This window comes from Lachnellula hyalina (assembly GCF_007821495.1).
Source record: "Lachnellula hyalina strain CBS 185.66 chromosome Unknown contig00170, whole genome shotgun sequence".
Lineage (NCBI taxonomy): Eukaryota > Fungi > Ascomycota > Leotiomycetes > Helotiales > Lachnaceae > Lachnellula > Lachnellula hyalina.
Genome location: NW_022157284.1, coordinates 1 through 15,910, shown reverse-complemented (window position 1 = coordinate 15,910; position 15,910 = coordinate 1). Strand labels below are relative to the sequence as shown.

Genomic DNA, 15,910 nt, shown 5'->3' with positions numbered 1-15,910 from the left:
TGCGTGGCATAACACACATTAAACGTTCAAGGAGCAGGTCGTTGTCGTTTGCGAGAGAAAGTCGTGCCAAGGCTTGAAAGCCAGTATCGGTGCTGTCGATCTTTGGTCTTCGACGGAGCAAGCCCATGAGTGCATATGAGTGATCCCCCTATACTTTCGTCAGTCTTAAGAGGCGAGTGATCCATAACCGAGAACCGGAAATTTACTTACAGGTAAGTGTTCAGTCGTCTTTCTAGCAAAGAGACTTTTTAATCCAATGACTACTAGTTCCAAGCGACTCAAGGTCAAATTGCCCGCGTAATGATCAACAAGTTGCCTGGTTGTTGGGACGTCAGTCCACGCTAGAGATGAAAGCTGCGTCTTCGAAACTTTGAAGGAATTGTGGTTCCCTCGATGCCACACCTGAATAGGCTGATGTGATGTACTTAGTAAGATTTCGGGGAGTGTCCAGAGTCGCTTGCCGAACTGTTGGAGCGGCGACTCCATTTGATCTCTGACCTCGGGTCCAACAATTATGGCTAAAGAGTGAGCTCCTCGTACCATGTCACTAATCCGAAATACATCTTCTTCAAGCCAAGCTTTCTTTATGCAGCTTGCTCCTACCCAATAAGCTGCAACACCCGCTTCTCTTGTTGCCTTTGCCGCAAGACTATGGAGTGCTAGCAGATCGGGTATAGAACTGTCCTGGAAATGTTCAGATGAGTATGCGACGAAGACATAGTCCGGGCATCTTTGAGTATGGTTTTCTTCTTTCCATTTGGAAACCTGTCATAGCGGATTAGCAAAGTAAAAGTGAAGTGCTTAGAGAAAGAAGAGGAGCTTAGGACCCAACTCGAGAGTCGGCATATGGGCTCCTGAAATAGCCCCCAGCTCCTTAGCTTCCCTAGAGGAAAACAATCGTTTGGTATGAGAATAAGCATACTAGTTGAGGTTTGCCCATTTCCATTTCTAGACCGGGGAAGTTGGGGTCTTCGAGGGAACACTTCCGCCCAGTGCAGAAACAAAGAGTTCTAGGTTCGAGGAGGCGATTGTTAGGCATCTTTCTACTTGCCTTGGGGGACTTTGTAGCTTTGACGCTTGCTTCAAGGGCATTGCGGGGAATTTTGCAGTACCCCCAATACCTATAGAGGAAGGGAGCAAAACAACCCCCATTTACCACTTCACCGGTGGATGCTACACCTGGAAGTCCAATCTGAGAACAGGGTATTAGAGCCGTAGTACGCGGAAAGAATAAAACGGAGGGAAGAATGCGAATGCACAATTGACATACAATAATGAACAATGCACAGCACGTAACTGGCCACTTCACTATCATGAGGAACAGTGCCCAGGGCTTTTGGGTTTGAGGTCCGTAGTCGAGATGATTCATTGGCCAGTCAGCAACCCTGAGGGTTTTAGGAGCTACATTTCGAATGAATGTCCGCTTATATGTTGAGTTCCTAGGTCCGCGGTAGATCTTGTCTGTGCTCTGGACAATAAGTTCTTCCACGCGGCCGTTGTCAGGATTGAGATACCTATCGTCCGACGTCCCACCACGATGTACGCGGCGAAAAACGTCCTGATGCATGTGTTTCTTTTCCGATGGAGTTCCCGAGACATCGATAATGCCAGCATTTTTGAAGGAACGCGGCGAGTGAACCAGTTGATATACTGAATTGCGGGTGAAGAAGTTGCCTAAGTACCCTTCAAGGTACGCCCGAGGCACAGCGAACTGAAAAGAAGTTAGTGGTCATTCGCACATAGTATCACTGGTAAAAATATGTGGGATTCAGATTTCTATTCAATAACGAGTGTAAGCTTCCCTACGTACTTTATCGCCCTGTTGGCTCCCAATCACTTCCTTACTCGCCTCTAAGTCCACATTGTGCATGTCTATGTCCTCGTGCTTCACATACAATCAACCAAAGAACTTACGAAGACGGCTAGCGATGTTCGCTGACCCACTGACCTCGGTGCTCGGCGTATAAGGGCTGCCAAGTTGACTAGATGAGGAGGTCGACCCAACCTGATACGTTAGCTGACCGCATATATCAAGAGGGTAGTAATAACAAACCTTAGTGACATAAGAAGATGCGAAACTCTGAGGGGTCTCAGAGCCGATAACACCGGTGCGGTTGGTCTTGCGACCGACTGGTACGCGGGTTATTTGAGGCATGCCGGGTGAAAATGACACTTGAGACATAGGACTTGATTAAAAAGCACGATTTACTTGAACCTTACAAGTCAGCCAAGAACTTAATTCAAAAGACCTTTCAATTACTTGGGTGTGATCTGCCGGTCTTAAAGATGAGGCAAACGGGTCAAAGTCGCCTCCATGGTCTTCAGAAGAACCTCCAGAGGAAGACTTGCTACCTGTAAGTGTCTGACCTGAATGAAGAGTATGCAAGCTTACCATGAAAGCTGCTGTCTTTTGGTCTGGAATATTTAAGTGTAATGTTCGAGGTAATTTTTGGAGGAGAAAGTCTTGTTAAAAGAAGCACTGTTTTGATTTCTTTTCCATGGTAGACATACATATATATATATATATCTTTCTCTCTTCGAGGTAGAGTGGTCAAGAATAGAAATCAGCCATTGAGCCTTAGAGCCTCTTTCATAATCCAGGAGGCTCCACGAGAATATAGAATAAATACTTATATATAACCTCGAAGTAACCCTCCAAGTGCTACGCTTACTAGTAACATACCGCTCTATTATGCAGCCTTGGTGCGAGGTGCGGGAATATGAGCATATAAACTGGGCGTTGACCGTACTACACGGTACCAGCATCGGACCCCAATTTAGTTAATACTTGACTTGTGGGGGGTAAGACTGGGAAAGTCTGCCTCTATTTAGGAACAATTTTGGGGGCCTGGTCCAGAGACTATAAAAACTTTAAAAGAAACTGATAACATGTTCAACTTCAGCCTCATGCACAACGGGTGGGAAAGCAACTTACTGCTCCTGTAGTTCTGAATCGATAGGCTGTACTTATGAAACAGAAGCACCCAAACACACATGTAGGGTCACATTGTATTAGCTGATCAGCTGGTGGAGGCTGACTTATGCAGCTTATCATTGTGAAGTGCCTCGCTTGGGTAAAACGGCACGGTAGCATATCAAGCTGCATGCGACGGCATTGCCAGAGTTTCAAGGCTATGCTGTTCCCATTCAGCAGAGCCTCGCAATCAACTGTTTCCTCTGCGGTAGACTATTGCGACAGATTATCAGTATTCTTCGGTTTCTTGAAGTGATTTTTGAGAGTTCATCATGAACAGTGGCTGGAGAAACCAGCTTGTCTATAAAGATTTCAAAAGTCGGGTAGTCCAGGATCCAACAAACTCATATAAACCCATTGAGTTCACTGGATTCGAATGGCCCGAGAGTAAGTCCAACGACCTTTGAAGCTGGATATTCTCATAGACAACAGATGTCGACCACGGGTTCCCGCTGCCAAAAAGCCGCATGGAGGAGCTTGCCAACCGGCCCCCATGCCCTGTGCGGATTGTGTAAGTTAGAGAAACCACACCTTCCAGCTTGTTCTTGCTTGTTCCTGCTAATGCTGGTGCGGCTACCAGCCTTGCACCTCTCGACATGCCGAATAACCGTATTAAGGTTGGGGGCAATAATTTTTTGGATTTCAAAGACCTTCTGCGATTGTTTAGGCATTACTCCGTTCCCGGAGCTTTCGTTTCTGAGAGAGTACACAGTGTTGCATGTTCTTTTGGGAGCTCGCAGGATATGCATAACTCTACTTGTGAGACCTAACATCTGCCCTTCGCCGAAAGCAGATGTGTACTAACTGTTGTGAGATGTTTGGTTCCATTTCTTGTGTAAGAACCTTGAGCTAGAAACGACCAGAGATGGAGGGAAACGAATTGTGAATAAGAACAGGAGAGTAGCAGAGGATCTGAGTCAAGCTAACTTCACCTGGGCCCGCTCGGCGTATTGCCTGAAAATAAAGCCGAGTCAGACAGGCGGCTTTTCTGAGGTTACGCTGATTGCCTTTTCAGTAGGTGCAGCCTTGGGACTGCGCGAAATGTTCGCCGCCGCGGCTAGAAACATGAGTTGGCAAGAGATCATGGAGGATCCATACTGTCTCCTCAATATTGTCTTCGAAGGACTGTATGCTCGTATTGACACGATGGCCTGGGATTTTGCTACTGTGTATGGGCAGGAAGAGGATGTAAGTAATCGGAAGACCCAAATTGTTGAGGTAAACACTTACTTCTCCTCCAGAAAATTCTCAGGTTGGCGAGACAGTCGGGATATGCTGCCGATGGTCTGGATTTCGTTGGTTTACATATGCTGGCGAGGCATGAAATATATCTGCTAGAAGCTGTCGAAGGTGTAGTAGCGACGTTGGGCTCTGTGAAAGAGCACCATGAACGGATCACCGAGGGGTCAACGGTGAGCGTAACTGCTGTTCGCGAGATAAAAGCTGGTTTCCGCCACCGAACAATGATGCTCACGTCCACGAGTTTGCGGTTGAAGAGTTTGGAGAAGAGAACCAAGAACATAATTAATCTGGTAAATAATTAACATGTTGACAGTGTCGATGGCGTTAACGAGCTTTGTAGGCATTTAACCTTGTGACGCAAGCTGACTCCCAGGTCCTGAAAGCAGATAGTCACGCCATGAAGAGTATTGCCCTCATGGGCCTAGTCTTTCTTCCCTTTGAAGCAGTGGTCGTAAGTTGATAACACAAGTGCACACTTTCAGCGCTATAGACTGATAGTGCATAGACCCTTTTCAGCACGCCTTTCTTTTACTTGGAAGGTGTCGATGGAGCTGGGGGAGCATTCGGCGTTTCGGATCAGTCTGGTTGATATGGATATTCTCCGTTCCCTTGACAGTACTGCTTATATCTGCGTGGTACATGTACCAAAGGAGGCGCGGCGGGCACCAGAGAACATCTCGGCATAATGTTTGAACAGTCTGTCTTGCACACGCACACGCCCACTAGGAGACTTGGCAGGATATAATAATTTTCGCTGAAAGAATAAATATAACGAGGATATCCATATAACTTGTCTGGATGGACACTTATAGATGCAGTTTCATTGAACATGTTCAACTGGAAAATGATAATTGAGAGAGCAACCTGACACAGCAAGCGTTCAAGGGAGTGAGACATCTCCCGCTTGGGGCACCGATTACCTCGATAAGGTGTCCACCCTCTTTACTGATTTCCAGATTTCATCTCCAAAAGTCCAGAGCCAGGATTCGTCAGATGATGAAATATCGATCCACATCCCAAATGGCATCTACAGGCTACTTTTTTACATAATCGTCCCAACAAACCACAAGGGGATCTGCCACTACTTGTACCGCCTACCTATACCGCATGTTTCAACTGGGGCCTCAATGCGAGGAGACTCAGGGATGGCCGACGATTATTCAATTCCAGCATCACAATGCTAATAATAGATTATTTGCAGCTGCGGTAGGATGATAAATGAGGATAAGTGCTTTTCTATACTCTTCAATTAATTTAATGGCCTGGTGGTCTATCAAATCAGTCTAGCCCATTTGGGTGGAGCAAGTCAAATGAGGAACTCATTGCGAATCACACACATTGATAGACCTGCAGCACATAATCATACCACGTGAAATTAGATACTTGAATTACCAGATATCTGTGCACCTAGCACTTACTGACTTTTAAATTAGAAGACAGTATATTTTTTTGACGTAGACATAAAAAGAGGGCTTACCTTGGAATTAGTTTATTGTAAGCAACACCACCCGAGTACACGGAAGTATATATTCAATCCCCCCCCCCCCCCGCGTGAATCCCCCGTCATTTTTCTATATATCTGCAAAGGATGACTTGAGAAACGTTCACGTAAGGGTTATGTCCACACGAGGGGCTGATGTCCACCTCACACAGGGAGCTGATGTCCACACAAGGGGCTGAAAGTCATAGTCTTTCTACAAAGTACTTCTTAGATAGTCATTTGACCTTGGCCTAGTGGATCCCAAATTTATAGCTGAAGCCCCCTGGTTCAATGCTTTAACTCCTACGCGTTAGTAAAAGAGGGGGGGGGGGAATGCACGTCGGACGAACCGCCTACAAGTGTAAAAGGTGGATTTTTCATAGTCCGTGAGTGCTTGAAAACGTCGCATGCGTCTATCACGTGAAACGATAAGTGGACGATTATATTACTGTATATGGAAAAGCATACCCAGAAACAACCCAGAAACGATTGATTTACATGTAGGCGGTCGCTCCGATCGGTCCGCCCTCTTCATACTGTATTGCGGCCTACTCCACAAAACCATATTACGCGAATGATGCAAATATGGGTTTAAAGGCCCTTAAGTTAAAAGAGGAAGGTCATAGCTAATAGCATTATGTTATATATATTTTAAACAGTTATTGTTTAATAGAAAATTAAATTACTATCTTGTAGACTTAGTATTCTTTTAATACACTTTCACGTCTCGGTTTCTTGATTTCAAGTGGAGTAGGCCACAATACACTATGTCCGCGGAGTAGGAGTTAAGTTATACTCCGTAGAGTTAAAGCTCCTAAAAAGAACTAAACACTTAACCTTGAAACTAGGGGTGGGGGCCAAACATCGACTCGTCTGATGTGCAAATAAAGTTACAGCTTACGATATAGTACTACTCGCCTTCTTACAAGTTTGACACTCCCCACTATATTTACTCCATAATTCCATACTTCGTACCCCACGCCAATCAAAAGCCGATATTTAAGTAGAGACAGAGTTTCAACCGAGAAGTCTCACTTTAAGATTGGTTTAGTCCCGCTATTCAAGAGGTTTATACCAGGGTTATAAGCCAGTTATATACGCAGGATTCTTGAGACCCGCGCCAAGTACCTCGCGTCTAAGCTAATCAAAGATAGCGCTATCCGAAGGAAGATTAGATCTTTGCTTATTTTATTGTTCTGTGCGGTGTCTTTAGATGGTTAGAATCTACGTAGGGATATCGCGTCGGATACTCCACCGAAGAAGCGAAAAGTTATCTTTCTATATCCTGATAGCCTGTTAATTAGGTGGCTTTTGCACCTACACTGCAATTTGCGATCTTTGAGGCTGGGATGTTTGAATACGTGGTTGCCAAGAGGCATACGGAGCTCCGTGGAGCTCCGTAGAGCAGAGCCTTATGCAGATCGGTACAGATCAGAATATTGGTACCACGTACGCACAAATTATGGGTCAGGGAATGTCGGTTGCTGTCATGAGGTGATGTTTTTGATGATTTCTAAGATGACTAGTACTGGCAGTAGAGATATTCGGGATGGATGTGGCGCCTGGTACGCCCCCAATTCATAGATTTAGGGTGGCGAGAATTTGCTATAGGGGGTTTGCCAAGAGTCAAAGGAAGGTACGTGAAGCAGGCGAGAAAGGTTTGAAATACCATGCTAGATAAAGGTAACAATTCAAACGTCTAAGGATAGAAAATGACTTATAATATCTGCACGTGAAGCTCGAAGTTTACTACGTATCATCTCTCATTAATACATACGTAATGGAATACCAGATTCCTATAATTGATAAGCCTCCTTGCAACTTTTTCAAATGCGCATTTTGGTGGATTCCAGCTTGATATATTTTAGCGGAGTTTCATAATATGCTTGGCTGGCATTCGGAGTTAGGCTCCTTAAAGCCCTATAGGGCTGTACAGCCTCATTGCACTAGAAATCTTACTCAGCACTAAGTCTAACGAAGATGGTTCGTACGGAATAGTCCTTTACTAGCACTAAAAATTTAGTAGAACGATCGCTATTGCAAGCACGGATGTATACAAGTATAGTACACAGGGGTATTGACGTCAAGATGTCACGCAAAGAATGAGTGGTACAGCACTTTTTAATATCATTTGAAAATCTGGTTACAAATCACAGGATGAGTGCAAAGCCCCAGGTTATAAATATATTATAGAATCAGCTTAAGTGACCAAAGCCAACCCTGTTTACTAAAAGCACTAGAATAAACGTGGCAGCGTGTTATTATCCTTGTATCCCGGCGGTGAGATTTAAGAATGAGGGCCTTTCATATGCATATCTTGGGATGCATGTCCTAAGCTCCGTCCTGGTCACTTCTTGAATTTTGTCGAAAAGAAACAATATGAAAATGTCACCAAAATCAGATTCTGGATTGCTAAGTCAGAGGAGACCTCATCGTAAATCTAGAAATGGATGTCAACAATGTAGGTGCTTAGTTTCTCTGGTTGAATACTCCTACCCATATATCTCTTGAAGTCGACCTATTTATCGCTTTGCTCTTGTTCTGCTTTAAATCATTCTTAGTCTATTAGAGATGCAATGCTGACTTTAAGACTTGATATAGGTAAAAAGAGGAAAATAAAGGTGTGTTAAGAATTGCCTTCAAAGGGGTTTCGGGCACTGTTCGGGCCCTCCCATCATCGCCATCTTCAGACGGCTTCCTGATTCTTTTGTGGATTACAATCAAATTGTCTGACATTAGTATTTTAGTGCGACGAAAGCAAGCCGTCTTGTGGGCATTGCAGCAGGTTTTCTTCTCCATGCTCATTTTCTGAAGAACTGCCAGACAAATCTTCGACGGCAAACAACAAAGTAACATCTCCACTATCTCCGAAATCTCCATCCTCTCTGGTAGTGTCTGGTGGTTTCGAAAACAGTTTCTTTCTATCCCCTGAATATACCACTTTACCAGTAGCACTAGGGGAAACCCATCACGGGATTGGCAATCAAGCATTTGGGGTGATGGATCTCGAGCTATTTCACTTTTTCCTAACCGAAACTTGCCTCACAATATCCGAATGTCCGGATCGACAAAGACTTTGGCAACACGTCATCCCTCAAATCGCCTTCACCCATCACTTTCTCCTTCGCGGTATCTTATCATTCGCTGCCTTGCACCTTGCACATATTCAGCCAGAACGTAGAGAATCGTTATGGGCGGAGGCATCTTCTCACTACGACGTGGGTGTGAGATTATTCCATACCGAGGTTCTGGATATCACACCTTTCAACTGCGATGCTTGTTTCGCCTTTTCGTCACTGCTCGCTGCTCACGCTTGGCCATTTTCCCACCAGACCAGCGATTTGTTCTTCTCAACTTTACCACCTGCTGAGCAAGAATTCAGTACGACGTGGGCTAGCCTTTTGCGTGGAGTGCACACTTTGCTCGATACAGCTTGGGATTGGATTGCAAATGGCCCGTTGGGACCTTTGCTGGAAACACATACAATGTATCCCGCAATAGTGAGGAAAGCCGATCCTGAAATAAGCGCGAAGTTGACAGGCTTGAGTCAACTTTGGGACCCACCACCCTCAAGATACAATCCTGCTGATATCGAAGCGCTCAGCGAGGCTCTTGTTCTGATACAAGAAGCATGTGGAATACTTAATTCATCCACTAGCGAGCGCCCGCTTAGTGCGATCTCGCTGGCTTTGACTTGGCCTACCTGTGTATCCGCAACCTTTCTTGAGCTGGTTGATCGGCTGGAGCCCGAAGCCCTCATTATCCTGGCACATTACTCGTTGATTTTGAACCAAGTAGATGGGGTCTGGTTTATGCATGGCATGAGCAGGCAACTACTGCAGACTGTTCATGAGAGGATTGGGAAGGTTTGGGAGAGCTGGATTGCGTGGCCGCTTCAAGATCTGGCTCTGAGCGAGCTCAACAACCACATGGATGATGATATAGTGCATAATATCCTTCCCTTCCCGTGAATAGGGTCTGCACGTGAAGCAAATCACCAAGAGGAGGATTCGTTCCATATATGTAAGATTACGTATAAAGAGAATATTGAAATAATGCTTATGTAATTTAGAACCCAATAAAGAGATCGGCACACAATAGAGTGGGAGTGATAGCAAGTAAGGGTTTCTTAACACTGTTAAAGCTTTGCTCGTTAGTTCTTCCTCAAAGTTCAATCAGCCTAAATTTCTGTACAATTAAGAAACGATTTGAGGAGTTGATTGAATCCGGAAACAGGAAGCGCCGGAAGTGCTTTCTCCTCCCAGCTGTTTTAGGCGAAACGACCAGAAGTACTGCTTAGGTTCAGTGGAACTTTACCTAGATATTTTTTGAGAAGGGAAATTTAAAGGTATCTCAATTTCCCATTTGAATACCGTTCTATAGCTTATGACTCAGTAGCAAAAAAGTATAAAATGGACTATAGGGGATGGAGTTTCTTCAGTATTAAGTAGAAAGAGACGATACAGCGAAGAGAACTTACCACGCACAATGTATTCCATGCATTATTCTCTCCACCAATGTCTTTAGATACAGCACAAAGAATGTAAACCTTTGAAAGAACATGGTGGAGGGCACAACAAGCTAGATTATGAAGTGGGAGAAGAATGGCTAAAAGGGCAAAGGTGGTCAATAAGGTACATTTCGAACAGCTGAAAAAGCTAATGGTAGAGCTGAATGACTTGGGAGTCGGAGTAAGATTCTGGCACGTCCCAAGGCTGTATAATGAGGAGGCAGATGCGTGGGCTAGCAAGGCTTTTAATTGTGGCAGTTGCATCATAACAGACGTCTTGCGGTCTGGAGAGAAAGGTGATGTAAACAGACCATGCATGTATCATAAAAGCCTTCAAACGTTGAGATGGGGTTGGAGAAGAAAGACATGCCTCGGGATCATTCACGTGGCTATCAATGCTATAGTAGTTGTAAGCATTGCCATCTAAGCGTCTTGTAAGCCATAATAATCCGCACTGGATGCACCACTAATAGAGGCTGAACAATTGATGAATCGAAAAGTTGAACAGCAGATGGAAATGGAGATTCATTTTCGCAGTCCAACTATAAGAGTCTGACATGCTGTGCCAAAAGTATACTTGCATTGTCAAGCAAGCTACTTCTTGCAGTGCTGCTAGAAAAAAGCTTAAGCTTGGAAAACCAGCCAATCAGGGGTCATGCTCGGCACCTTACTAATAAGACATTTTGTACTGGAGTATTTTCTTATCCCCTTCGGTCGGAATGACAGGCCTACTTGTAGAAACAAACTTAATCATGAATAGCAAGGCATCGGCAGGATTCCAAAGCATCCCATCCTTGCCGTTCTGTTTAGCGAGCACCTGAAGAAAAACAACCAGACCAACTCGACCCAGCTCCGCGATATCTATACTGTGTCTCCCAGTAGCAAACCATCTTCTACGTCTTCTATGTACATATGTATATGCCTCATTCATTCGTAGATCAGACGCCGGGCCGTGTTCCCCCAACATGTCCTCTCGCAGACCGAACACCCCTCCTTCAGCGAAGCACTCTCGCGCATCCTCAGTAATCAGCCAGTCCGCTCAACAACACGTACCTCAAATCCCAAGCAGCTTGCGCGAAGCACATACTCTCTCTAGATCTCCAGAAGAGATAGGGCAAGGTTCGGGCACAGACACCGCACCGAGCAGTTCGAATCCTTCACCGAATACATACCCTACCCACCCAGATACGGACCATGCGGCAGACGACGCTGTAGATGCAGAACACAATGGAGTTGGTATTGCTAATTTTGGGAATAGAGTGGCCTCAGAGACAACTGCGCTGTTGAAGAGGCCATTTGAATTGGTTGTAAGCTCTCCACATGCTGGGCCTTGCAATCATGGCACATTCAGTCCCCGGCTGGAAAGCCGACCAGAAAGTGTGATGAGTGGGCACAGCGGATATGGGTTTGGAGGATCAATGCCTAGAAATACACGAGAAACTAGCGGTTCAAGCAGTTCTATGTTTGGGAGCTTCCTCGAGAATGTTGGCATGAAAACCGGGTCTGGATCGAGCAACAAGAAGAAAATGAGCACGACTAGTTATTTGGCAGAGCAGCATGGCATTAGAAATACTAGGACAATGTATGTATTGCGAGTCTGACAATTTCCAGCCGTGGACATTCAGCTAATGTACTGCCATTTTTCAGGTACTTCGCCTATTACATCCCCTTCTTCGCCTGGATACGACAATACAAATGGGTACACCTCCGAGGGGATCTAATAGCTGCTCTCACTATGGCATCGTTCTACCTTCCCATGGCCCTATCTTACGCGTCAAACCTTGCCCACGTTCCCCCTATAAATGGATTGTACTCATTCGTTTTCAATCCGCTTATATATGCAATACTTGGCAGCTGCCCGCAAATGGTGGTTGGTCCTGAAGCCGCAGGTAGTCTTTTAGTAGGAAGCGTTGTTCGTTCCAGTGTAGACAGTGGGCAAACACCTGAAAATGACGATATTATGCATGCTAGAGTTGCCGGTATTGTTACCGGGATGGCAGGAGCTGTGATATTTATTGCTGGTCTGACACGCCTGGGATTCTTGGATAGCGTCCTCAGTAGACCATTCTTGAGGGGCTTTATTTCGGCTATCGGATTTGTCATTATGGTAGATCAGCTTGTACCTGAGTTAGGTCTGGCAGATTTGGCAGAAGAAGCACGAGTTGCCCATGGTAGCAGTGTTGAAAAACTGCGATTCCTTTTTGGAAACCTCCATGAGATATCTGGCAAGACTGCAGCTGTTGCTGGGGTAAGTTTTGTAATTATTATGACCTTCAGGTAAGTAATTTGCTTTTTTACGGGTGGAGGTGCTGACTTTCATCAGAGAAGGGAAGAGATACCTTCAGCCTCGGTACCCTAAGGTTGCATACATCCCAGACCGTTTTTGCGTTGTGGTACTATCAGCAATTTTGAGCTGGCAGTATCGCTGGGACCAGCATGGAATCGAAATCCTTGGCAAAGTAGAATCGTCAACGGGGTCTCCCTTCCCCTTCCATTGGCCTTTCCAACTAGATCATATGAAACATGTTCGGGAAGCAATGGGAACTTCGTTCCTGATTGCTCTACTCGGCTTCTTTGAATCTTCTGTTGCTGCTAAAAGCCTTGGTGGAGGAGAGAGCAAAGATGGCATTCAGGGAATTGCCTTGAGTCCCAACAGGGAACTCGTGGCTTTAGGGGTAGCCAACTTGGTTGGTGGATGTTTCAGTGCACTACCCGCTTTTGGTGGTTACGGGAGAAGCAAAGTGAACGCCAGTACGGGCGGGAAGACGCCGATGAGCAGCATTTTCCTGAGTATCATTACTATCATTTGCATATTGTACTTGCTGCCAGCGTTTTATTATCTTCCCGTAAGTTCAACTCGTTTCGGCCTCATACAGTCTCTAACAGTCATGTAGAAAGCAGTTCTATCTGCAATGATCACTGTTGTGGCCTGGTCCCTTGTCGAGGAGGCACCCCACGATATCTTATTCTTTCTAAGGATAAGAGGTTACACAGAACTGGGGCTCATGATTATAATCTTTGCTGCAACAATATTCTATTCCCTCACCCTTGGGATTGCTATTGGGGTAGGCTTGTCACTCCTATCCGTCATCAAACACAGTACTCGGCCACGTATCCAAATCCTAGGGAGAATACCAGGGACAAACAAATTTGCAAACGCAGAAGACAACCCGGATAAACTAGAATTCATCGAAGGATGCCTAATTGTCAAGATCCCCGAGCCCTTGACATTCGCAAATACGGGCGATCTGAAGAATCGCCTCCGAAGGTTGGAATTATACGGTACAACTGGTGCACATCCTGCATTACCCCGAGTTCGATCGCCAGAGCACAACAAAAACATCATTTTCGACATTCATGGCGTGACGGGCTTAGATGGCTCCGGGACACAGGTCTTGGAAGAGATTGTGCGCGGCTATAGAGATCGCGGGGTCAGGGTATTTTTCTCTCGGGCCCCAGCTGATGGAACTCCGATATTCGAACTTTTCCGCCGGAGTGGGATTATTGAAATTTGTGGGGGCAAAGATCATTTCGTTGCAGATGTTGGTGAAGCGCTGCGACTTACTGAGGATGAAGGCGATGAGTCTGGTTATGAAAATCTGGCTGGTGATGAAGGTGGCGGATGATATCACAGCAATGATGGCTGTCGGGCTGGATGAATGAAGTGTAGATCTTAGTTGTTTGTATGAAGTTACGGACAAAAGGGCGGCAAAGTCCTTTCAGCGAGCATTGCGGGGCGTTATGAAAGGGCTCTGAATTATAACACCAGTCGAATGAATGATTACATCTTTTCGGAAGATAGTAAGTACGTATTCAAATGAGAAATCGGAGAAGTGCCCGGGAGGTATTAAGGAAAGCGCGAATCCCGTTTCGAGGTAAGAGCATTCCCAACGAGGAGTTATTCAGAAAATGTCGACTTCAGCCGAGACCAGATGAACAGTCTACGAACCACGGTACAGAGGTACAGTATCTCGTTCGGATTTTAACACTCCCGCCGATTTCCCCGTCCTCTCATGCATCTCGGATGAGGCTCATTCTATACCTAGAGGCTTGGCTATGCATAACATCTACAGTATGTAGCCAAGGCTTTGAACTCCGAGACGCGTGGCCATCAAGATGCCAACTTTCTACTGCGTGTATTTTCACTCTGCTCTGCAGAAGCGCTCGACTCTGGGCTTCGCATCCACCCACGCCCTGTCAATAAGTTGCTGTTGGTCCTATGGGAAGTCTTTATCTCGACGATTACGATAAAACTAGGGTGAACGCACGACATGGAGCTTGTCTCGTCCCTTCTATTTCGGAGCTCGTCCTGAACGGGCCTTGACTGCCCGTTCCTTATCAGGTACAGTTCAAAGGAAGTAATATCTCCTTTCCTTGCTTCGGTTTTTGGGTTTATCAGCAATATCAGCTAAAGATATCATACAAGAGCCCAGTAAGCTGCAATATTCAACAGGGTTCAAGCAGGATCTGGTTTTTGTCTTCTCTGATTTTGCTAATACGTGCGGAAATTTTCGTCTAGAACATTGGCCTGAGACGACATTAGCCTATGTGCTCCAATGGATAATTATCTTTTCGCGCTCTCTGCACCTCTCATTTTCTGCCTTTAATCTACCTGAACAGGCAATGGTAGCAGAACTTGGACCTAGGGTTTCATTTCTCCAGAATTTTCTCTACCGAACTCAAAAATGCGGGGCTTAGCGTCTTAATAATATGAAAAGGGGGTCTTTTCACGTGCCGCCATGCGCATGTTGGAAATTTCCTTTCATGTTTCATTTGCTGCAAACCCTCGCACACACTCCGGCGGATCTCCCGTCCTTTTAAAATCTCCTTTCTCCCGATTTGCCGGAAAGGGCAAGTCGCCAGCTCTAAGAGTGTGCCCACGAATTCCAATTGGTGCCCATAGATGTCGCCATGTGAATTGAAATGCTTATTTCTTTTCAATCAATTTATATAGGGAGCGTGTTTCAATTTGGTTAAAGAATACCATGGTCCGATTGATCGAATTTGATTTTCACCGCCCGGCGGCACTTTCATACCTTGTTTGCAGACGCATGGATAATTTGTTTGAAGTTCCGAGCGACAAGATCTGCAAGTAGGCAAATGTTGATTGTGTGTACGAAAGGCAGATGTTATCATCCACCATGTATGTGATTTGTGCGCGCACCTAAAGAGATTATGTACGCGTAATCTAGCCCGGGAAAGTTATACCGTTGAGTTAACATCTACTGCTTGGATGGAGATTCTGGGTAGGGGATGAAGAGTATAAGTACGGCTCCCATTCCTTTTCTGAATTCGGAAGCAGGCACAACATCTCGTTCGTATCTAGCCACTCCTTTACTGATACCCGAGATTTCGTTCAATATGTCTATTCGTACTTTCTTTCTTGCGGCTTTGCTTTCGGCTGGGTAAGCCTACTCCAACTCCCATCTTATACGTGTGTTAACAATTTTCTAGTGGCCTGGCTGCCCCAGTAGCCCAAGCTCCAGCAGCCCCCTTCCCAACAGGCAGTTTCACGGGCACTGGTCCCCATCACCACCACCACCACCACTCCACTGGCTGGACCCCTGGCCCAACCGCTCCAGCCTTCGGAAAGCGCGAGGTACAAGCACCCACTGGCTTCCCCACCGCTCCCTTCCCAACTGGTACCGGTCCACCAGGCCCTCCCCCTCCATTCCCAACTGGCGGTGCTCCACCAGCCTTGGCG

The 15,910-nt window shown here is 45.7% G+C and overlaps 2 protein-coding genes across 2 annotated transcripts; both read left to right on the top strand.

Annotated features, from left to right (window-relative positions):
- Positions 1–8,142: 8,142 nt before the first annotated feature.
- UPC2_8 (Sterol uptake control protein) lies at positions 8,143–9,667 on the top strand (the record flags this gene model as incomplete). The annotated part of the gene is made up of 2 exons (XM_031152552.1): positions 8,143–8,157; positions 8,444–9,667. The coding sequence occupies 2 exons, from the start codon at positions 8,143–8,145 to the stop codon at positions 9,665–9,667; spliced, it is 1,239 nt and encodes a 412-aa protein (XP_031002412.1).
- Positions 9,668–11,171: 1,504 nt separating this feature from the next.
- YPR003C (putative sulfate transporter) lies at positions 11,172–13,832 on the top strand (the record flags this gene model as incomplete). The annotated part of the gene is made up of 4 exons (XM_031152551.1): positions 11,172–11,788; positions 11,854–12,483; positions 12,530–13,052; positions 13,101–13,832. 4 exons carry the CDS (start codon positions 11,172–11,174, stop codon positions 13,830–13,832), a joined length of 2,502 nt encoding a protein of 833 aa, XP_031002413.1.
- Between the last annotated feature and the right edge of the window lie 2,078 nt (positions 13,833–15,910).